The sequence below is a fragment of the Mus caroli genome, chromosome 1 (genome assembly GCF_900094665.2).
Source record: "Mus caroli chromosome 1, CAROLI_EIJ_v1.1, whole genome shotgun sequence".
Classification (NCBI taxonomy): domain Eukaryota; kingdom Metazoa; phylum Chordata; class Mammalia; order Rodentia; family Muridae; genus Mus; species Mus caroli.
Genome location: NC_034570.1, coordinates 160555667 through 160579945, shown reverse-complemented (window position 1 = coordinate 160579945; position 24279 = coordinate 160555667). Strand labels below are relative to the sequence as shown.

Here is a 24279-nt window from a genome sequence, read left to right as displayed (position 1 = left end):
CCAGGGACACAGTAGGGAACAATCGGACCTCTCAGCTGACCCTTGGCTCCTTGGTCCTGTAGATGAGTTCCTAACCCAGCCTCTTCTATCTCTCTTACTCTGTAGAATCTGATCCAAGGCCTTTCTGTTATTATCTCCACCCATGGGTAAAATCGGTTACATAAGAGATGCAGGTCAGTTGGTGACAGGTTATGCTGGCCTTGTTTACACACCTGCAACAGACCAACTATAGCAGGCTTGGTTCTTCTGCAGGACAGATTAGTTTCTGATGAAAAGGCAGCTTTTACTTGTTCTGTCAGACTACTGCTGGCAAACTGCAGGGTCTCTGTCTTTCATTGGACTCTCAGTAGTCGCCAGAATTCAGTAAGTATGTCATCTCAGTGTTTCCGGTGAGAACATAGTTTCTGTTTCTCAGAGCTTCCAAGCCTCTGTGTAATACTTCTCAGTTTAAAATCTAAGGGTAAAGCCCCAATTTCCCAATTTCATGCAGCTATGTGTGCTCTTGAAGTCGCTTGTTGCATTCTTTATGCCCCCAGTGCATTTGCTCTCATGCACTGGTCTGATTTGGCTGTTGTCTTTAGATCCATATTTAGTTCTTTTTGATGTCGTGACTTTTACTAAGGCCTCCAAAGACCTCTTCCAGCCTCACCTTCATTCTTTCAGAGCTGATCTTGAACATGCCTTCCTTGGTCTTACACGCATAGGGTCAAAGAAGGTGTTAACCAACTCCTAAGTACTTCCGGGTCATTCTTCAGTGTGTAAATAGTGACTTACCCCAGTCCCTCTGCAGCTCTCCCAGCCCAGCATGAGCCTTGCCTGGCTGCATTAGCTTTTCTGCTTTTACAGTGGCCCAGAAGTTCAAGGGTGTGGGTGAACATATAACCACACCTTGAATGGTACCTGGGCTGTAGCTGGTGCCTGCATAGCTGCATGCTGGGCCTGCCTGGCTCCAGGATTGTGAGTGATTGACAGCGGTTAAGTGGGCCAGATCTGTTCATCATTTGCCAAGCCCTAGCCTAGCTCTTGGGGGGTGGGGTGGGGGGAATAAAATAATAACGATAGCGAAGCTCATTGTTGCTATTTAAAGAGCTCCTCTACCTGTTGCTACTTCTGCTTATTCAGGAACAAGTAATTTGTTATTTATGCTTTGTGCTTTTGTGGTCCTGTGTGTGTGCCGTAGTTAGAGCAACAGTGCTGAAATGCTTTGTGCCCCCGCCCAGGCCCTCCTCGTAGCATCTGTCCTTGTGGCTTCTCCCAGTCTCCAGCCCTGCCCAAGTCCCTGGTATATGCATGCTGAGACAGCACTGCCTGCCTCTGCTTCCATCTGGTATGGTGAAGGGGGCGGGGGCAGGGGCGCAAATTGCTCTGGTTATCTCCACTGCCATTTCCATGTGCCCCCCACTCCCTAACTTCAGCCTGGCCCTGCCCCCACTTCTGATGGAGGAGCTGGAGTCCAGGCAAGTAGGCTGGAGAGTGAGTGAGTGAGTGAGTGAGTGAGTGAGTGAGACAGTGGTCTGAGGTGGTGGCCGGGTGGGTGGGTTGAGGGTGAGTGTCAGAGTCTGGGGAGCGGTGCAGAGATGGAGGGATCAGGGTTGGTGTTATACATGTTGTTCTAGGATTGGGGTACAGAGCAAGACACCAACACTGCATGTGACTCGGTGCCACATTGCTGTGTCTGTGCCACCACCAGCTTGGTCTGAGTGGAATAGTCAATGTTCAAAGTATTGTAGACAGTTTTGGGAAAAGATGTTAAATTCTTTGTCTATGATTGGGGTCAGGGAGGGCAGATAAGACGGTACCTTCTGTTCCTGTCATACGTTGAGAAACAGAGCCCAAACCAAGGGTGAAGCTAACACTACCTGATTTTGATATCCAACTCCATATAAACTCTGCTTCAGCGTTTGAAGAAGTCTAAGCTGCGTTGGCCTTGCTTGGCCTGGGGTTAGTTCTGCAGCTCAGGGCTCTGATCCTCAGGCCTGATGCCACTTCTAATGACTGCAGTAGCAGGTGGTTCATTAGTGCTGGCTTGGGCAGTGACAGCAGTGCGTTCTTTCTGTGCTTATGGAGCCTAAAAACATCTGCAGTGATCCAGCTCTGCGCTTGCAAGATCCTTATGTAATCGGGGCCAAGAGGCACTTATACTCGGGGGTGTTTGTTCACGGCACTTAATGTCAATGGGTTTTACCAGAAGCACAGTATTGGAGGGTAGTCTCTCAGGTGTTGATGGCGCTCCGCCCTTGGAACTTGGACACCCACCAAAGAAGCATCTCACCTAACTCCTGCAAGAAGGAACAACTTTTTTCTCCTTCTCCTCCCTGATTCTCAGATGTCACTATGGGGATCTGAGGATTTTTCTCAGTGACCCTTTAGAAAGTGGCCCCTAGTGTTTACGATTGTCTATCTGAATGCAGGATCACATAGCCCCTAGCCAGCCCTCTCCATTGACAGATGGGGAAGCTGAGGCCCAGAGAAAATTGCCTGTAGTTGTCTCAGAAGGAAAGACTCCAACACCCCAGCTGCTAGTTCCATACTTGCTTCCTAATGGTCTATTCTGTTGGGATGCTGGTACCCAAGGGTGTATAGCAGGTGTGTAGGTAGCTCATAACAGATGCTAATTAATGGTGTGCAGCCATGTTCCATATTTCTGTCTTACATTTCTATTTGATTCCAACATAAGTAGAAAGTGAGAGATCTAATCCATAGATGGTAGATTCCTTTCAAAGGTACTCTTATTTCATGTAAGTAACAGTAGGGGCAAGTAGAGTTTTAAGCTTGCCTTCCTGGGGTGGGGGGTACAGGTAGAGGTTTCCTACAACCCTTTCCCTGTTTCTTAGATTCAAACAGGATTTAGGGGACTCCTGGGTGAAATTTCTCTATGCCTCAGTTTCCAAGAAAGCTCCAGATTTCACAGCCACCCAGCATCAGAAACCCAGGCTGCATGTTACTGACACATCTTCCCCTGGTCTCACCCCTCTTCACATCCCTCCTGTGAATATGATAGAGCAAATCAGGGGTGGCACCCTGATCAGGACAAGAACTCTGTCCTCAGCAGTCCTTTATAGAGGACAAGTTTTCTTTAGATTCATTAGGCATCTTCTCCCTGGGGAGGGATGAGTCCAACCTTGAGGATCCACTAATGGAGAGTGGCAGCAAATCTCATTAGTGGCTCTGCTCCGTTCAAAGCAGAGCCAACTGCAAGGTCAGGGCTTAAGAACTGGACAGAGAAGGAAGCACCCACCCTACCCGAATGTAATTTTCTTAGTACTATGTCCCCAAAAGGCAGATGTGGAGACTTATAGATCCCTTGATCAGCCTCAGCAAATTGTGAGTTTTTACAGCTTGCTGCTTTTGAGAAATCAAGAGCATTTTTGCCTGAAAAGGAGCCAGCGAATGCTTCCCCTCATCCGGCTTTCTCCTCCAGTCCACATCCCACAAACTTCGGTTCTTGTCAACACCATGGTTTAGGTCCAGGAAAACCATCTTCCCTATAGACTTGGTTCCAGGTGATCGAACTTATCCATTCCCTTTCTCCAGAGCCTTCTAAAACCCTGCTGGTCCACTGCGAGCACAAGAATCATGTTTGTGTGAACACTGACCTTTTGCCTATTTTCTTTTAAAGCTAGAGTATAATTTAACCCCTCTCCTCCCACTGATTTTCGCCTTCAAGGTGAAATGCACCAGGAATGGGGTTGAGTATGCTGTGGCTGGCCCCTGTTCCACAGGGATATGAATAAATGAGGTGCTGACTATAATAATAATCTCAGCCTTTATATGGTTTTCAGAAGAGCACTTCTGTAAGTCACTCAATAAGCATTTAACCCTTTCAGGGAAGGAATCAAGTCTCTATAAGCATCTATTGGGAATAAGAAGAGGATAGGAAGACAGAGAGGCTAGTACCCAGACATAAGAAGACAAGCTTTAATATAACCAACTCACTAATAGCAGTAGAGTTGTACTTCCTGTGCCTTATTGCATTGATGCTCAGGAAATTGGAAGGAACGATTATAAAGATTATGGGTGGCAGGTGTTGGGGAGATGTTATGATGGTTTAGCTACTATATTAATGTTTGCGTTTTAATTGATTTGAGACAGGGTCTTGTTAGGTATTTCTGACTGGCATGGAAGTTGTTAGGTAGACTAGACTAGCCTCAAAATTGTCCTGTTTCCCAAGGACTAGGATTACAGCATGTATCCCCCATACCCAGCTACTTTTGTTTTTTGAAAGGATTGTAGGTAAAACTGGGTGTGATACCCTATGTCTGGAATCCTAGCACCAAGGAGGTAGAAACAAGATGATGGCTGCAGGTTCAAGGCCAGCCTGGTCTGTGTAGCCAGTAGCAGGCCAGCCAGGGCTAAATATCAAGAGCCCCTGTCTCAAACAAAATGAAGTTAGTTAGAAAAGTATGCTGTGTTGGGCCTAAATGGGTTCTTAAGATAGAAATGGAGGATAGTTTATCCACAGGGACATTGCAGGAAGTGAGAATGTCTTCACTATATCTTGCACTTCGCATGGGACTCAGAGTGGTGCCTGAGGGACATCATGGTCCTTTAATGCTTATAGAGAGGTCCACAGGGCCGTTGACCTGTCTTCTCTTGGCTATTTTTCCAATATTACCAGACCAAGTGCCCATTTTCCATGCAGGGTTTCTTCCTTTTGTATTGAATATGGAAAGGGGTATCTCTGGTCCTGGCCATCCATTGGCAACTGTCATTTGTATTAATGTCCCTCTCTTTTCTTTGCCCCTTCTCCTCTCTGTCGCCCTGCCTCCTCTTCTCTCCAGGTACACTTACTGAAGGATCAGTTGGCTGCTGAGGCTGCGGCGCGGCTGGAGGCCCAGGCACGAGTGCACCAGCTCCTGCTGCAGAACAAAGACATGCTCCAGCACATCTCTCTGCTGGTGAAGCAGGTGCAGGAGCTGGAGCTGAAGCTGTCAGGACAGAACACCAGTAAGCCGGGGTCCCATCCAGCCTTGGTACCGCTGTCCAAGCTTCATAAAACAAGTTATTTCCATGAACCCTGGGATGTTTTGCTCGGAGCCTTGATGGTGCCTGTATTTCAACAGAACCTAGTCAACATTGTTATTAGTCTTCACATCTCCTCATGAATTATAGACCTGCAGAACCAGAGTACATCTTGTCTGCCTTCTATCCACTACTCAAACTTGAAGGCCCCTGGGAGATGCAACCACATTCATCTGCTCTCTCCTGGAAGGGAACTTAGCCACTCTATATTCCAAACAAGCCCATTTCTTCCTTAGAGGGATTTCCCAATGAACCCTATGGGGCTGAGTCCCTATGGGGCATCATGTTGTGAGCTCTGTGGGACATACAAACTCCTCCAGAGTTGATTCTCTGCACTATAAAGTTCACTCACTGTTCTGTGTCACAGAGAACTGGATATCCATTTAATCGATAAGGTAGCTAAGTAATCTTGCTAAGCTAAGTAATAAGCTAAGCTATCTTGACTGTGGTCAGACAAATCCCTGTTGATCAGCTATTACAAACATAATTGTGATAGTAGGTTATTTTAAAGATTTATTTATTTATTATATGTAAGTACACTGTAGCTGTCTTCAGACACTCCAGAAGAAGGTGTCAGATCTCATTACAGATGGTTGTGAGCCATCATGTGGTTGCTGGGATTTGAACTCGGGACCTTTGGAATAGCAGTCAGTGCTCTTAACCACTGAGCCATCTCTCTAGCCCATGATAGTTGTTTTTTAATGTGTAAGCTTGTTTATTCTCTTTAGTGGTAGATTCTGTTATGCCCCTTGCACAACTGAGGAAACATACTCAGGGAAGTTTAATAAGTAGCTCAGAGCCACACAGGTAGCAAACAGTGAGTGAAGCCTAGATTCACACTTAGTCATTGAAAATCCAATGCTTTTCTAACTATACTAGGAGTTCCCTCAAGCTACCCCCCTTAGCTATTACATAGTACAGCCCACGGGTTCTTCAGCAGTAGTCAGAGACAGGGCTGAGCACCGGTATAGCTGGGAGCCACAGTGTGTAAGCCAGGGTCTACATTCCTCTCTCACAAGGTTCCAGTGTTAGCCCTTAGTTGGAATGTGGCTGGGTTGGTAACCCCCCCCCCCATCACAAATCCACTACAGAGCATTTGGAAGCCTCCCCAACTCTCTGACACCTGCTCTTCCATAGCCAGGTACATTTGACACTGCTGGGGTGGAAGAGAAGGAGCACTAGATTAATCTATAAAACTCTTAGCAATGCTACAGAGCCAGTCAGGAGAGGACCCTTTCAGGAATGGAAGTTGTCAGAACCAGGGGTTAATAGATGAGCTCACATTTGAAGCCTTGCCTAACCCTGCATCTCCTTGCCTTTCATTTCCCTGCAGTGGGCTCCCAGGACAGCTTGCTGGAGATCACCTTCCGTTCAGGTGCCCTGCCTGTGCTCTGTGAATCCACTACCCCTAAGCCAGAGGACCTACACTCACCACTGCTGGGCGCTGGCTTGGCTGACTTTGCCCACCCAGCGGGCAGCCCTTTAGGTAGGCATGACTGCTTGGTGAAGCTGGAGTGCTTTCGCTTCCTCCCGCCTGAGGATACCCAGCCGATGGCACAGGGTGAGCCGCTCCTAGGTGGCCTGGAGCTCATCAAGTTTCGAGAGTCAGGCATCGCCTCTGAGTATGAGTCCAACACAGACGAAAGCGAGGAGCGTGACTCGTGGTCGCAGGAAGAGCTGCCACGCCTGCTCAATGTCCTACAGCGGCAGGAGTTGGGTGACAGTTTGGATGATGAGATCGCCGTGTAGGTGCAGGATGAGGAGCTGGTGAAGGTGGTAGCATGATGCCAAGTGGGGGGTCAAGTCTGCCTGTCCCTGGCTGGGGATGCCCAGGGGAAAGCGCCGCTGAGAATAACACCCAGGGTGGAGAGTGTAGGGTTTCAGAAGAGGGTTGGGATTTTGCTTTGGAAGGTAAATGGGGGGAAGAAATTGGATTCCTAGAGACAGGAACTTGCCTTCTGCTAATGACTGAATGGGGTGGAAGCAGGGCTTTCCAGAACCCAGGGCCTTGGGATGGGTCCGTCTTCAGAACCACAGTTCTGGAAGGCCTGTTGCTGCCACCATCGTCAGGTTCTACTCAATCTGTCCTTCATGTCTCAGTGACCTACACTCTCCTGTCTCTGTGGTGCAGACCATAAAAGGAAGCCATTGGTACCTTCTCGGGTACTTAGTTTTTTGGATATCAGGATGCTACAAGTTGCCTAACCCTCCCTTCTGCTGTAGGAGAATTCTTTCCCCAGGCCCTGGCTGAGATTATAGACGTTGGAGAATTCCCAGGGCTGCTGGGAAAGTGAGTTCTGCCATTCAGTGAGCATGGAGGTGACCGGAGTCACAGGTCACAGTGAAAAAACTAGGAATTGACTCTAGCTGGATGTTGGATGTTGCTTCTGAGGACTCTGGGGGTGTTAATAGGATTGAAGAACCTGCTGGGAAAGCCTAGGGAAGGGTTAGCCTAGGGGAGGGTTAGCCTAGGGAAGGGTTAGCCTAGGTGAGGGTTAGCCTAGGGGAGGGTTAGCCTAGGGAAGGGTTAGCATAGGGAAGGGTTAGCCTAGGGGAGGGTTAGCCTAGGGGTGCTGATGAGGTTGCTGCAGCTAATGTAGGTCTGATTCTTCAGTTTAGAAACCCTGCCTCGACCCATCTCCTGCCTGCAACCCAGCTCATATAAATGAGGCTAAGAGCTATCTTATTATCCCTTTTCCTGCCTCAGGGGCTGTGCCTGCCTAAGCTTTGGCAGTACTATGCCTTTGTGTAAGTCTCAGAGACCCAGAAACCCCTGCCTTAGCTTTCTACCTGTCCCCTCCACTGGGCAGTAGTGGTTGGTTTTTACTGAAAAAAAAAAGAAAGAGAGAAATGGATGTAAGCTGATAGCTGAGGCTGTCTACCCTTCAGAATCACTGCCACTTAGATCAGATCAGGGACCACAGCTGTGCCACCCCAGCCTAGCTCTCTGCAGGTGCGTGCCTTGAGCACAGGTGTTAAAAGTGCAACCTTAATCTCTTACCATCTAGGTCTTGCCTAGGGGTTCTCCACTCAATAATCGGCTGGCTAGGTCCACGGGAAAAGTTCCTTTTCCCCTGTAAGACCTTAACTGGTTAATAGTTATTTCAACCTCTGAAGAGAAAGCTGACACCCGTTCCAAGTCATGTGATGTGGGGAGGAGGCCCTGTTCATCCTGGACAAGCTGTAGGCCAGAGTGCAGTGTTATCAGAGGGACAGTAAGGAAGGATGGAGTTCTTTAGCCCCAGCTTTGCTTCGAAATGTATCAAAATGCAAGCATGGCCCTTTTTATAGCCACAGTGGGGTCTCTTTTAAACAAAACAGTTAGGCAGTAGAGTTAAAGGAAATTAACACAACTTTACACTATCACTCCCTAGTGCATAGGGATGTTGATAGTAATAGAATGGAGTAGTGTGTGTGTGTGTGTGTGTGTGTGTGTGTGTGTGCACGTGTGCATGTGTGTATGTGTAGTAATAGAATGAAGTGTGTATGTATATAGTAATAGAATGGGGTGACCGTGTGTGTGTGTGTGTGTGTGTGTGTGTGTGGTGTGGACATACTTTTGGACGTCTGAGAAGTGACTAGAAAGATTCTCCAGGGTTTTCAGATAAACAGTAGGGTTGTATCCCTTTCCCACCCTGATTTTATTGACAAGGTAGAATTCTGTTAGTTTTCTAAATAACCATTGGAAGGAGGTCCTGATACACAAGGAAGGGAGAATTCCCAGTGTGAGGTCCACAAAACTGAAGGGGGCAGATGGGGATTCAAGACAGGCTGAGCTGAATTTACTCAATACCAATCCAGGGTTCCTTGAGTCTAGGACCTTCAGATGTAGGCTTTTGTGTATCAGAGAGAGTGGGATGTCTGTTTCCTCGAGGTCTACTTCCTGTGAGTGGGGGCTGAGAGTAAAATCAGAAACAAGTGGAAGTGTGTGCACTGTGGGTGGAACGGGCTTTGTAGGATACAGTGAAGAGAGTATGTGGGCAAGATGGTGGCTTTTAAAACTCTGTAAAGGAGGAGGAAGGAATGGAAAAGATGGGAGAACTGGAGAAATGGCTAATGGATGGATAGATGCCGACTTGAGACTCATGCAAGACTTTGCCCTTGGTTTCTGTCTTCTTTGACCCTCCGCTTTCCCTGATTAAAGACTTCCCTGGAGAATTCATTCATGTGCCACATCCTCCCCAGTAAGACCCAAATCTGGACACATTTGGTATGTGGAGATGAGAAACCAAGAAAAGATCTGGGGGCCTTGTGGGGTCACCAGCCACCGACCCTCCATTTAGGCCAATGAACAGGACAGGGAATGTCGCAGACCTGATTCCCCGCAGCAGCATCCTTCCTTGCTTCTTGCTCTGCTAACTCAACTCTGCCTTCCTCCTTTCCATCCTTCTGCTCTGCCCTATGTGGAGGACACATGGACACCAAGGGGTTCCTTAGTGGTGCCCACCCCAGGTGCAAGAAAGCTCTCGGGCATACAAGGCTTCGCAATTGCAGAGGCAGGACAGATCTCTGCACAGGATGGACACTGCACATGGGAACTGGAAACTGTATTCCTTACATTCCTGCTTCTACTGATGCTGTCTGTAAGAACCTTTCTGAGCCTCGCTCTCAGCTGACCTTGTTTACGGATTGTGTTCCTTGATTTACTCTTTGCTTGACTGCTCTCCCCTCTCCTCCCTCCCACCTACCCTAGCCTTCTGCTTCCTAAAACTGTTTTGTCATTAACTGTTGGGTCAGCTCTCTGGGAAACGGTTCTGTTGATGTAAGTGCACTTACCCTTGGATGGTGTCACTAGTTAGTGGCTTTTGCTAAATAAACCTTTCTTATTTCTAAAAGCTTTCCCATTGTCTCTGCTTACTTCTTCTATTTAACCTGTTTCTTCTGTTCCCCCTTCTTGTATCCACTTCCTAAGCCAAGTATCATCAGCTCTGGGACGCAATATAGAAAGAATTCACACTGGGCAGTGGTGGTGCACACCTTTAATCCTAGCAGTCAATAGGTGGATCTCTGTGAGTTCAAAGCCAGCCTGGTCTACAGATCCAGCCAAGGATAGAAAATCCTGTCTGAGGAGAAAGAAAAAGAGAGAGAGAGAGAGAGAGAGAGAAGAAAGAAAGAAAGAAAGAAAGAAAGAAAGAAAGAAAGAAAGAAAGAAAGAAAGAAAGAAAGAAAGAGAGGAGAAAGAAGAGAAGAAGGGGGAGGGAGGGAGGGGGAGGGATAGCTATCTCATAGCTGGGAGATATATGCTTTAGGAATATAGAGGGCAGAAATCAGGGATCCGACCACACATAGGACAGCCCTGACAAGGAGTTATCCAGCCCAAGGCCATTAAAACCCACTGCAATGCCCTAGCCAACATCCAGGTTTTTTGGACTCTTCTGACCCCTGGATTTTCAGATGCCATTAGAACATGACAGTAGTAGCAGTGAGTTCCAGTGCAAAAACACTGTCATTGTTTCTTCCATAACTATGATCAAGACTATTTAATTTCACTGACCCCTGGACTCAGTGTCTGAGATTTCTATTTGGTAGCTGCCCACGTGGGCCTGTTCCAACCAAGTTTTTATAGGGAACAAAACAGCCTCCTTCCCATATCTTCCTACAAGGATCATAGCACCGAGGATTCACAGAGGACTCCTGGTACATGGAAATATGAGCCTCTCAGCATAGAGCAGTAATGGGAGAGCAGAAAGAACATTCCAGAAGTGGTCTGCAGAGTCTCACAGTGCAGTCAATTTGGGAGGCTTTTTTTGACTTCCCAAAACTAGGACTTTGGGTGGTTTGGAAGGGAAAGGAAGGCTGGGAAGGCTGTCAGAGGAGAATAAACAATATACACTGTTTACTCTCCCCTGTACCCTGGAATGGTAAATGCCAATTGCAGCTTTCATGAGTGTGTATGAGAGCCTTGTAAAAAGCCTCAGCAGAGAGCACCTATCAGTGCCCCAGGGTACAGTAAAGTTTATACTTAGTGTGCTTCCTCCTCTGCACTCCTGTGCTGGTAGGTACAGGCATCTGCTGGGCACTCTTTTCTATGTGCTGAAACCACATGGAGCTCTGTCCCAAAAATGTGGGAAGCACCTTTCTGTCCCTAGCGAGAAGATAATGGACACCGGCTGGATAGTAATGAACCTATGCTATGCCCCCCCGCCCCCAGCAGCTGCTTTTCCTCCTGGCTGTTTGGAGAATGTGATGCAGAGGCCCCTGAGCGAGATGCATAGGGTTGGTAGGGGATTAGGAGTCGGTTCCCAGGGTTCCCAGGTGATGGTGAAACCAAGAGGGGCCTCTGCTGTGTGTGCTTCTCGCTGTACTTGCTGAGGGACCATATCAAAGGACCAGGACACATGTGCACAGTCACTCATGTAAGAAGCCACTTCCCAGACTTCAGTGGCTCTTCCAGTTAAGAAACAGAGTAGGTACTAACTAGAAAGGTTCACCAGTCACTTCCCTCCCGCTTGGGGAATGGTATCCATGGAGTGATGTCAAGGTTGCCTAGACACCACCTGGCTTCTGAGTGGCCAGGTTGTGACCTGTAAATTCCAGCTCTTGAATCTGACAGTCTCTGGACTCTTGCTAAGCAGAGAGGGCACAGAAAAGGCCGGGGTTGTTCTCATAGCATGTTAAGTGGTAGGGATGTGAGTACAACATTTCTCGTGCTGGGGGAACGTAAGAACCAGACGTGATATTTTGATAACAAAACGATAAACAGGAGCATCTCTCTGCTAAGACCATAAAGTCAGGCTGTGCATCATGGGAAAGACAAAGAAGGAACCTACATACGCTGACCCCACTCTTGGGGAAGGCAAAGACTAAAAGACGATTGATACCCAGTCCCTGAGAGGAAAGACCAAGTCATCTTTCTGATTCAGATTGGCAGAGAGCGTTGCCCTGAAATGAAGTAAGGGTCAGGACTGTCCAACTGTACATTGTGTGGTGACAGCACACCTCAAATGGTTAATATCTAAGATGTGTTTCAAACTGCCTTCAGTTTCTTTCTCTGCCCTTTGTCCTCAGTGTGGGCAAGGACTAAACCTGTAGACCAGCATCCTGGAGCAGTGCTGTTTACATGGGAGCTGCTTCAGAGTCAGCTTGGAGGCCGGTTAGGGCAAAAGCTGGCGAGGCTCTTAAGACAGAGTTTCTGACTGAGTAGTCACTCTGTCTCTTATTAGTTCCCATCAGTGCTAGCCTGGTCACCTCGCTTTAACAGCCACTTAGAGGATACTCTCAAACTTCTAGAACTATGCTTATCCTGAGAGAGAGAAAGAAAAGGGGAGGCAAAGAGGTGGGTCTGGTGTTGCTAAGCAACCGCTGATTGAAAGTGATGAAGATTCACTGGGTACCAAGAGGAGCAACAGATGATGGAGGCTGACCAGACTTGGCAAAAGAAGGCTATGACTAATTTCAATTTATTGTTACCCCTCTAGAGGCATAAATAGGCTTCATCCCTATTTACCTGAGATGTCAGCAGGACTACTTGAAGGCCTGGCAGCTGCCCAAGGAGATCCTATCTCCTGTCCGGGCCTTCTGCTCCTTGCCCCAGAGGGTTTTGAGCTTTCGGTAGTACACCTTGCAGCTGAAACCCTCCTTGAAACCCCCCTTGATGTGGCTCTTGAGGGAGTGCAGAGTGGGGTACATGCGACAACAGGATGCACACTTGTAGCCATTCTGCTGGGCTGGGTGCCACTTGGAAGCCATTAAGATGTCCTGGGATGTGATAGAATCCAAACCATGCTTGGATTTCCTGTTGGCCTCCCTGGGGTATGTGTTCTCTTGGGAGGAAGAAGATGAGCAGACACTTTCAGCCACGTCCTCAAGAAGGCAGTTATCCCCTCTGCCCTCTTCTCGGTCCACCTCTGGGAACCCATAGGCCTCCAGGTGGCTCTCTTTGTCTGTGCATACGAAGTAGCTGTAAGGGGAAAACCAGGGCCGGTAGATGGTGCAGTTCCGTCTCAGCTGCTCCCCATTCTGGGTGTCCCCCAAGTCTGCAAAGGAAAGAACAGGGTCTGAGTCTGGGGCTAAGGGCAGCAAAAAGGGAACGAGAAATGGCTGGAGGCAGTCAGGAGAACCAGACAGGTAAGCAGTTGATTAGGCAAGACCTCAGAGGATCTGTGTTCCGCCTTGCTGATGGCTGAGAGGTCGCAGGTGTTGATGGGATAGGAAAAACGGCTTAAGACATACATTCCTGCTGCCTTCTTTTTCTGCTGGTGAAAATGGCCATCAGATGTCTGGGCAAGAGACTGACCCTTCTCTGCGTAAAGACACCTTGACTTCTGACTCCTTTAAGGATAGGTAAGAATAGGTAGACATCTGACATCTAATAGTTGTTTTGCCACCAATGAACCACTTTTCCAGCCTCAGTGCCAATTCTAATCCCTCCATAGATAACTTAGACAGAAACCAACTGTTCACATGAGCTTGAGAGATAGCACTGAGGAGGCAGAAGCCATCATGTTCCTATGAACTTCTACTGAACAAGACACAATGTAGACATCCTCCCCTTAGGAGTATAGCCCCTGTCCCTCTTCAGCTTCTTACATGTCCTTGCCCAGAATAGGAGAAGGCTTCACATGCTGCAGGCACTTGGCTGTGCACCAGATGCTGGAGAACATTTGCTTGGGTCCTAGGGAGGCAGGGCCTGACATGGACTGACAGTGAGTACTACTGTCTTTACAATATCTGAGTTACAGAAGAAACAGTGGTAAGCTGAGCAGGATTGGGATTCCTCTTAGGGGGACTCTCAAAGACACACTTTTAGAGACTCATCTTCTGTGTGTTAGGGGGTCTCAAAACTAATGCAAAACAGTGACCTCTGAACTCCAGCAGGCCTGTTCTAGGTGGTGTTCCGAAGTAGTCACAAATGGGGCAGTTTCTTCAGACCTACAGAAAAGGTTTCCTCTAGAAACCAGGTTGTAAGACTTAAGCTAGGCTAGGGCATGCTGTGGCAGGAAAGGTCATATCTAGCATGACCAAAAGCCTTGGTTTCAAACCTTATTCCTGAAGACTTGCCTCAGATGGCACCTTTCTCCGTAGCCCACCCCCCACCTGATGCTCCTGCTTATCGTGAGTGACTTCAATTTCACAGGACTCTGGACACAGCCCATATAGGCATGTTGCATGGTCCTTTGGGGAGTGAGGAGCCAGGTTTCTAATTGAAGGATCTCAAGCCTTCAGTCAGAGGGGGCATGGGGGCCCTTGTTGAAAAGTTTCTGGGGAATGTAGGGTTGAGGATTAGCTGGGTGGTAGAGCATTTGCCAAGCATTCATGACGCTCTGGGTTTGATCCCCACCACTAGGTGGGTCTGGGAGAAAGTGGATGTGCCTTAAACCCTAGGGCAATAGCTAGACTTCTAGGAGGTAGATTTAAAAATGTTCTCTGTAGAGGCAATGGGTGTTTAGGAGAATGCCCACAACAGTACAGCTCAAGTCTAGTGTGTGGGGCCATCCCTAGAGCTGGTTCTCAACTAAGGGTCAAGACACCTTTGGGGGTCTCCCAGCCCTGTCACAGGAGCCACCTAAGACCATTGGAAACAGATATTTACATTGCAGTTCTTTAACAGTAGCAAAATTACACTTATGAGGTAGTAACAAAAATAATTTTTGGGGGGGCCGGGGGAGGCAGGGGTTGGTCACCACAACATGAGCAATTGTTCTAAAGGAAGCATTAGGAAGGTTGAGAACCAGTGCTCTAAAGGATCTTGTTCCAAACCATTGGATCCATGGAGCCCTCAGCTTCCAGGTGATGTTCACATTAATGAGCCATGGTCATTGTAATGACAATTTTGGAATTTTGGATTCTTTTTTTAAAAACAGAAATATTGCATGAATATGTTTTCATTTTAATCCCAGGTATGGGATCTGGGGTTGCTTCAGATTATCCAAAACAGCTGACGGTGATTTACCTTGTGCTCTGCGAGGAGTGATTTTGCCACCCGCAGATAGTTTCTGTGATTGTGTGACATTTGAAATTCTAGGGACTTTTCAGAGGATGTAGAAATGCTAGGGCCCTAAGAGGCAAGATAGGTTGTCGGTTTGCTGTTGGTCCCAATCATGCAAAGAAGAAACAAGAAGTGAGATATTCTGACAATGAAGGTCAAACTTGCCCCCTCCCAAGGAACTCAGTGCCCCTAATCAGCAGGGATCAAAAAGTAATTGTTAGACTACTTCCTGCTGATAAGGGGGGTCAAGTTCCTGGGGGGGGTGATCTTTATTGTCAGGATATCTAAATTCTTCTTGTTTCTTTCCTCTCCATCCTTTTTTCTTTCCTATCTAGTGTTGGGGGGTGAAAGTGGAAAGGGGTGGAGAAGGGTAGAAGAAAGAAGATCCCACAAAAGCATCCAAAGACAGCTACACTTCACACTTCCATTGAAAAGTCCTCGTGTATCGACCTTTGTTCCTTCCCATGATCTTCAGCTCACTACTTGCCCGTTTAAGACCAAGTTAATGAGAGGACATGCTCTCTAGGTAGACAGACTACTACCTCGACTTGAGCGTTTACCTGGCAAGCTGGTGGCAAGTGAGGACATTATGTCCGGAAAAGCACTCAGGGCAGAGGAGGAGATCCGAGGTCTGGGAGTGCTGAGGAGTGAGTAGTTATCCATGCTCTGACCACACAGGGGAATGGAGGTCACACACCCACTCGGGAGAGGTTGGCCGGGTTGTCTAGGCAATAAACATTCTGCATGCAGCTGACATCACAACCCATGATTCCATTAGCCAGTTAGGTTATGAATTTGAAAGATGGGTATAGATTTCTTGTGTGAAAGACTGTTTTTCTTTTAAAAACTTAACTAGTTGTTCGTTTTTTTTTTAATTAAACTTTTTAATTGGTATACAAAGAATTAGTGGTCATCATAGAATTCTTGAACAAAGTGTGTTTTAGTAGATTCCCTTCCCATCTCCACTGCACTCTAACCTCCCCATATCCTTTCCCAGTATCTTTCTGCTTCCATGTCACGTGTGTCCTTTTTGTCCCTCTCCCCTTTCTTTAGCCTAACCTTTTTCTGAGTCTCTAATTTCCTTTTTCCTTTTTTCTGGCTTTACCAACCTCTACACACACACACACACACACACACACACACACACATACCTATATAAATCACAAACTAGAGTCTGCATGTGAAAGATACCCATTTCTTTCTGAATTAGGAGGCCTTATTTAAGATTTTACTTTCCACAGACAGGCTAATGAAACAGGGGCCCTGGAAATAAACAGGCAAAGGTGTAGCCACCTAATTTTTGACAAAGGTATCAAAAACATCCAATCGGGAAAAAGGCAAATAATTCTAGCAAAACTGGACATGCATCTGTGAAAGAATAAAATTTGATTCATTGTCTTTCACCCCTTGCAAAGGCCACTTTAGAGTAGATCACAGACAAATACCAGCTGGAAATACTGGAACTGCTAGAGGAAACATAAGAAATACACTTTAGGATATAGGTAAAGACGAGAACTTTCTAAGCAAAGCTCCAGTGACTCAGGAAATAGCCTCAGGGACTTCATGCAATGTAAAAGCCCACACACACCAAGAGAAGGTATGAGTGGAGTGAACAGGCAGGCCACAGAGTGGGAGAAAATCTCTGCCACCTGTACTTCACAGGTGGAGCTAGTAGCTTGATTTTTTTTTTAACTTGCCATTCTTTAATGGCCTGTCTTGGCTAAGAATACCCAGCAAGAAGGGAGAACACTGGAGAGCCATTTGCAGTGGTGTTGCTTACCACTTATTTTCTTTAGGACTGTCACCGTTTCTGTGAGAACATCCCATGTGTTTCCACCTCCGGGACCCCTCCATCCTCTGGGAGTAACCATCTTGTTCTTCTTCTGCCTTATTTTCCTGGCCTCTACAACACAAGATTTTCCTTATTTTGTTGTACTGGTTGTGTTGTTTAGGGCAATATATATATACACACACATACATATACATACATATACATATACTTTTAGAAAATAATTTCAATATCTAAAATTTGCAAAAGTTAAAATTTGTACCATACACTGTGAAGCCAGATGTTTTAACATTGTGTCCCATTTTGTGTTGTCAGTTCCTCTACCTGCTGTGTGTGTGTGTGTGTGTGTGTGTGATTGGGGATGAAACCCAGGCCTTTGTGCATGCTCGGTAATCACTCTATCACTGAGCAACATTCCCAGTCTTTAAATATATTTTGTTTGCTTATTTGTGTTCTGAGCTATTTGGAGGTAAGTTACTCTGTATCCTTTTATACTAAATACTTCAACATATATTTCCTAAGACTGGTGACCAGATATTGTTTTTAATAGTTGATGCCTTTTTAGGCAAATGGACTTCTCCATCCCATTTGTTCATTGTAGGCAGTGTGCTGATCAGACTGTGGACTCCAGGGCTGCCTCACACCTAGCACCCTAGAAAGGTGCATAACAAATATGAGAGGTGATTGTGACACTTGAAAAAGAGATGCAGGCGCCCCATTCTGGACCACCACAGCCCATTAACATAGATATATAGAAGTGCTTTGGATATAAATGACAATGTGTTTACACTGGCTACAAAAGACAGTCTGCTCCTAAGGTCCAAATATAGCTGTCCTGAAGAACTGGTCTGATGAGCATTTATTCCCAGGTACTTAAACATTTGAAGGATTGAGAGAACTGATTTGCCTCCTGTTTCTCCCCGTGGCTGGTTTAGAATGCTAAAACGTTTATAGTGTAAATTGAACTGTGCTATTTTGTTGCTTCTGAGGTTGTTGGTTATTTCATTTGGCTCACCATGGTTTAAAGGAAGCTCCTGGGGTCTGGGAGTCAGGATACATGGTTTTGAGTTCCCTTCTCCATCAGCTGTGTGATGGGCAGCCTCTGCCACTTGGCTTTTCCATATCGTTTCTTTAGACTGAGGTAGAGTGTATGAATGTCTTCCTAACCACAGTCTAGCAATTTACATATGAAAGGAGTATAGATGTGAGCTATATTCACAGGACCCAAGGGACTTAGAAGTGTTGGCTGTTGCCAACTAGGAAGATGGAGTTCTTGTAAAGGGGGCCCAGAATGTAGTGTCTTTTTGTTGTTTTGAAATCATGAGCCTGTTTTGACTTAGATATTGGAGAGTTCTTGGGAACTTGGTCTCTCCAGGGTTTGCCATGCCAGACGGTATAGCCATCTTTTTCTGTTGTTGTTGGTGATGGCGCAGACAGGAAATGCCTCTCTAAAAGTGGTTGCTCGATACATAAATGTGTCTTTCTCTCATTTGTTTCCCACCTGCTTTTCGAGCCCTTTTCTCGGACAGGTAAGATTCCCCTCTTTCTTGTGGATGACATAGCTTCCCAGATGCCCCCCTCTCTGCTTGAATATGTGCATGTTCTGGGGGTGCTGTTGGGAGGTCCGAGGTCCTCCCAGCTGGGATCCAACCACATCTCATCTCCTCACCATTGCTCTCTCAGTCTCCAAGGCTGTACGTAGAGTGTGAGAGGCTCATCAGCAGGAAAGAGGCTCACCGTGGGGACAACAGAGGCCCAAGACAGAGGTCAGCTTTGTAGAGAAGACAAGTTTTTTTTCTAGCCTGACCTCACAAGCCCTTGCAAGCACTGCCACAGAGAGGGCTTCTTTGCCTTCTGAGGCTGTTGTCACAAGTCCCGAGGCAGTTCGAGTGATGTCCTTACACTATTGGTCATCACTGAGAGGTGGTTAAGAATTCCCACAAGGGCTGGAGAGATGGCTCAGTGGCTAAGAACACTGACTGCTCTTCCAGAGGTCCTGAGTTCAATTCCCAGCAACCACATGGTGGCTCACAATCATCTGTAATGGTATTTGATGCCCTCTTCTGGTATGTCTGAACACAGTGACAATGTACTCACATATATAAATTACATAAATCTGGTTTTTTTTAATTGCCATAAAAGTCAAATTTGGCTAAACTGATTTATTAAATGCTTATTCTTATGCAAGTCCCTAAGCCAGGCCTTGTAGTTGATAAAAGTACTCTAAGGGTCTATAGCCCTTTTCAATGGGGCTTCCCATTCTATTGTGTAGACAAGGTATATTTCTCAAAATTTTTGAGGTAATGATAAGGAAAGCATATAATAGACTCACCTTAAATTACTGAGTGGTTTAGAATTTTTCACAGACCATATGGTAAGAAATAGAGAAGCAGGACAGGAACCCAAACTAGGCATCATCTAAGTTGTTTGTTAAGGATGCGCTTTGAAAGGAATAGATGATTCTCACTTACAAATCACTTTGATGGGCAGTCTGAGTGTTTCCGTGCGCTTGCTCTGAGAATGTAAAGAAGCCACCAGAGAAATGTGAGGTCGAGCCAGCAGTAGAGAACTTCCTCCTTCTAACACACACCCATGGGGCATTACATACACTTCCTTTCTGTTCCATGCACTTCCTGGATGCAGAGAGATAGTGAGAATAATTTCCAAATCACCTCTGCTCCCTGGTGAAGTGTAAGAGTAAAGACAATGAGAAGGATTTTGGACCGTGATAGGAAATTATGTCAGAGTAGATGTCGTGGCAAGACACACTCTTATGGGTATGGTCAGGAGCAGCTGTGGGGTAGGCCGAGCACTCTGCCACTGTGATAGGTGCATATCTAGGGTCCCAGCAGCTTGGGGGCTTGTCCCCAATTCCCTGGCATATCCCTATCACCACACTGTAGTTCCACCCCAGGAGACCTGAGGCATTACCAGTCCATATTTTATGGAGGAAACATGCCTATGGTGTAGTATGAAGACCAGAGAGGTTATCCCTACTCTTTTTTGCATGGCTTTCTCCATGCTCCATAGGGACTCTTCAAATACAAGTTGTCTAGGTAGTTGACATAGTTGTAATATCTCAATGCACATCACAGAAAGTGAAGCATCCCCCCTTGGTTTGGAACTCAGCAGTGCAGTTCAACTGAGACTGAACAATAGGACCTAACCTCAGGCAATCTTAGGAAAGGCTTCCCGAGATAGACCCTTAGCAGACATATTAACAGTGAGAGCCCAGGGACAGATAGACCACAAAGCTAGGACAATGGCCACAGACAACTCAGGCTTGAAGTCTGGCTACTTCGATAACCTAGTTTTCAGAGAGGATACGGATGCCCAGGAGTCAGTGTGTCTTAGTTAGGGTTATTGCTGTTATGATAAAACACCATGACCAAAAGCAAGTTGGGGAGGAAAGAGTTTATTTGGCTTATGCTTCCACATCCATAGCTATCACTGAAGGAAGTTAGGACAGAAACTCAAACAGTGTGGGGACCTGGAGCCAGGAGCTAATATACAGAAGCCTGGAGGGAGGCTGCTTACCTGTGTGCCTCTCCCCCATGGCTTGCTCAGCCTGTTTCCTTATAGAACCCAGAACCACCAGCCCAGGGATGGTACCATCCATCTGTCACTAATTGAGAAAATGCTCTACAGATTTGCTTACAGCCCTATCCTTTAGAGACATTTTCTTAATGAAGGCTCCCTCTCTGGTAACTCTAGTCTCTGTCAAGTTAATGTAAAATTATCCAGAACACAGTGTGTGAACAACACAGCACAGGTCCTGGAGTTCCAGACATTTCAACGGCAGACCTCAGGGCTACCATCTTGCCCCTCCTAATTCCAAGTGAATGTGAGCAGTTCGTTTGAGGTACTCATTGAGTAGCTGCTATGTGCAGGCCCAAGCCTGGTGCTGACGATACAAATACAAAGATGCATGAAGTGTGGCCTCAGCCTTAGGAATGTTTCCCGCTTATTAAGCTAACACTCAAAATAACTGTTCCAGTCATACACAGGTCCCAAGAGGACGAGCTTCCATCGCTATCCATGACCCAAGTAAAGGAAAGAGCCCTAAATGCTGGGTTGGAAGACCTGAGTTCTAATTCCAGCCAATCAGTAACTGGTACTGTGACACAAGGCCTGCAGTTACTACTCTGAGCCTCTCTCTAGCCTAATGAGCTTCTTCACTATGCTCTCATGGTGAGCAAGAGAGCATGGATTTGTCGGGACATTTGGGACATTTGTGCTTCACCAGCAGCAAGTTCCTGCCCATATGCCACACACTGGGTCTGACTGACTGTCTAGCCTCTGTGTGCACGGGCTTACCTGCTCTCCCAGGTTCCACTCAGGAGCTCTTGACCCCCATTCCATGAGGGAATGTGTAGCCCATGAGGCCTTCCATAGGTAGCTCCCTACCCAGAATCCTCCTCTGCCATTCATTCCTGCAGCAGCCCCTTGTCCTGGTGCCTGAGACAAAGAGCACAGCATGTACTCATGGCCCTGTCAGCATGTCACATTTCATTGCTTCATCCCCTTTCTCTCTCGGCTTCAAAGGGCCTGGTGACACCAAGGCCAAAGAGGTCAAGCCGTATGTCGAAGAGGCTAGCTTAAAGGAACACGCTTGGCTTTTCTTGACCCGGGTTTTCATTCACTGATTAACCCGAGTGGGGAACAACTGGAATGTTTGGTCTCATGTTCTATTACAAAAACAAACAAACAAACAAACCTGGAAAGTTTAAAAGCATCTTTACTGGAAGCTTCCAGAAGGTTTGGGGTATATTGCAAAACCATCAAAGCTGAGTGACAAATCCAGGGTCCTGTTCCCCTTCACTTACATGTCTCTCTCTCTCTCTTTTTTTCTTTTCTTTGTCCATAGTTGACCACAGTATGTTTGAGAATTTGAACACAACCCTCACTCCAAAGCTCCAGTCCAGCCATTCCTTTCCCCACCTGTCCAGACCTGGGGCCCCAGGCTCCATCGCCCCTGGTTCTGGAGAGCCAGGAGGACCAGGACTGAGGGTGGGCAGCAGCCAGCACCTTAGGAATCTGGGCAAAGCTGTGGGGGCCAAGGTCAATGACCTCCTGCGGAGAAAGGAGTCTTCAAGCCTGGGCAGTGTGGGTGTGATGGAGATTAATAAGACAGCTGGAGCCCAGCTGCCTGGTGGGGAAGACACAGCCTGTGGACCCTGGCTGGAGGATGAAAGGTGAGTCCTCTCAACCCCCCATTATCCCAGTTGTAGAGGAAGGAACGTGGACAAAACCACAGAGCATACAGGAAAGATCAGACCCAAGGAAGCGGTGAACATTTGTCGAGAAAAACAGGGATAGGCCCCATGTTCATGAGAGGCCACTTCAGCCTTCATGACCAGAGACGTACTTCCCACCTGGGTACTGTGCTTTGACCAATTTCACACTGTACCCCAGGCTAGCGTGGAACTCACAGTCCAGACTGACCTCACAGTCAAGGCAACCCTCCTGTCTCGGCTACCCTGAGATAGTAGATGTGAGCCATCATGCCGTGCTTTAGGTGTCTTCTCATTTGCAGGTGACCCACGTTCAGAAAGTTAGTATTTGGAACCGAATTTGAATCCTGGTATTACCCAGAAACTCTCCACATGAGTTCTGTTGCCAGCCGTTCCTTGTAACGGCTGCTATGGACTGAGTGCCTGATAGGGAGGGAGAAGCCCAATGTAGCTCCTTCTGTTTCCATCCCACAGCTCCTTCCTGGGCCTTAAGTCCAACCCCTATGCCGATGAGCTTGTGTGCCCTTTTTTGGGACCCGGTTCTGGGTTCTGAGATGACTCAGCTCCCTGGAGTCTTTATCCAGCCTCTCAGAGGCAACACTTTGAGCCATTGTGGGCACTGAATGAGGAGAGAGCAGTCCCAGAGCTAGTTGTTGGGCTGAAGTTGCTGAGCTCTATACCCTAAGCCCAGAGCAAGACCTCAATGGAGAAAGTGCTTGCTGGGGAGGAGGGGTATAATTGAAGGGGCAGTTGGAGCAGAGAATCGAAAATGTTTGTAGACTGGTGTGCAACCATCCATAAAGCCTGAGTGTTTATTGTCATGGACTTTCAGGTCAGTCCAAGAAGCCTTCCCACTGCTGGACCCTCCACCTCCCATAACCCGGAAGCGAACTCCTCGGGCCCTGAAGACCACCCAGGACATGCTGATTTCATCGCAGCCCGTCCTAAGCAATCTAGAATATGGGACAGAATCGTCACCTGGGCAGGCGCAGGACTCTCCACCCGCTGCTCAGCCTGTCTCTGCAGACACTTCACGGCCGGAGTCTACCGTTGAAATGGGAGAGAAGGGAGAGGCTCTGCCCAATGGTGAGGTGTCCCTGTTGGTACCGGACCTAATACACAAGAACACCCAGGAGGAAGCCAAGCTAAAAGCAACTGAGGGCAAGAAATCCTCCTCCCCTGGCCCCATCGAGAGAAATGGCCTCAAACTCAGCTTGAGCCCCATCAGCCTGGCCGAGTCCTGGGAGGACAGCAGCCCACCTCCGCAGGCACGGACTTCCAGCCTTGACAATGAAGGCCTTCATCCAGACCTGCTGTCCTTTGAGTAGAATCTCTTGTCTTCCCTGCTGAACCTCCTCTTCAATTTGCCCCCCCCCCACCACCACACACAGGTCCATCGTCCAGTGGTGCCGTGCCCTCATCTTCCTTATTGGAAGGCACAGCAGAGCCCACTCTCTACCAGAGGTGTTGTGGGACCAGATGGCCACTTGTGTAGTCCCAGTAAAGGAGTCTGCAGAACAGCAAAGGGTCTCAGTGCCATCTCATCCTGCTCCTCTGCAAACCCCTCTGCCGGCTGCTGCCTACAGCTTTGGCTGCTGGAACTCATCTTCCTTCGGGCTTGTCCCAGTTTCCTCCTGATTCACAGGGCCACCAGCCCAAGAGGATGGATCTAGCAGGAATTTTCTTTACCTGTCTGCTCAGACTCACATGCTGTCTATCCTTTGACCTCCCCCCCACCACCACCAATCCCTGATTCTGTCTCTTTCTTCCATACTGGTCCAGGCCCTCTCTGCCTGGAAGAAGATACAGCTAGGGAAGAACGATAGGTTTTGACTTGATGATGGGACCTGACCTGGAAAGCTACACCTTGACTATAATCCTAGCCACCACCTTTCCTCTGCTTCTGGCCCAGCATCAGAGGAGGTGCCTCCGGGGCTTAAGGCCTTGAGAGCTTCCTCAAAGGTTGCCCCTTGTCACTGAGGGTTCCCAGGGTTTTCTCATCCATTTAGGTGTGCCCCTACCTATCTGGATAGGCACTTGGGAACGATGGTATGGGCAGCCTTGCTGTGTGCGTGTGAAGACAGAAGTAGGCAGGCCCCTGCAGAAGCAGCAGAGAGTGTTCTGATGTTCAGAGAGGAGAGCGTGAGAGCATGGAATGGTCCTGCAAGAGCAGAGATCACAGGGAGGAGAACCGTGAGGACTGAGAAGGGCACTGCTGAGAGTCAGAGCAGCTTTCAAGCCACTGCGCACCAAGAAGGAAGCAGTGCCTGGATCTGGGAACAGTATGTGTGAGAGCCGGGGTGGAG

At 47.5% G+C, this 24279-nt stretch overlaps 2 protein-coding genes across 4 annotated transcripts in view; one reads left to right on the top strand and one right to left on the bottom strand.

Annotated features, from left to right (window-relative positions):
• Nos1ap (nitric oxide synthase 1 adaptor protein) overlaps positions 1-23493 on the top strand; it is a 289982-nt gene extending 266489 nt beyond the window's left edge. For 2 of the 3 annotated variants that reach the window (XM_021163360.2, XM_021163356.2), the window contains exons 9-12: positions 4782-4947; positions 6356-6508; positions 21607-21934; positions 22806-23493. In XM_021163360.2, coding sequence (XP_021019019.2) covers positions 4782-4947; positions 6356-6508; positions 21607-21934; positions 22806-23301 — 1143 coding nt within the window. In that variant the 3' untranslated portion in view covers positions 23302-23493. Of the gene's footprint in view, positions 1-4781; positions 4948-6355; positions 7497-21606; positions 21935-22805 lie in introns of those variants that run through there. The other variant, XM_029477646.1, reaches the window with a different exon arrangement.
• Spata46 (spermatogenesis associated 46) lies at positions 12410-15686 on the bottom strand. The gene is made up of 2 exons (XM_021163366.1): positions 15511-15686; positions 12410-12998 (listed from the first exon to the last, which is right to left on the bottom strand). The coding sequence occupies exons 1-2, from the start codon at positions 15611-15613 to the stop codon at positions 12487-12489; spliced, it is 615 nt and encodes a 204-aa protein (XP_021019025.1). The 5' UTR covers positions 15614-15686; the 3' UTR covers positions 12410-12486.
• Positions 23494-24279: the final 786 nt, after the last annotated feature.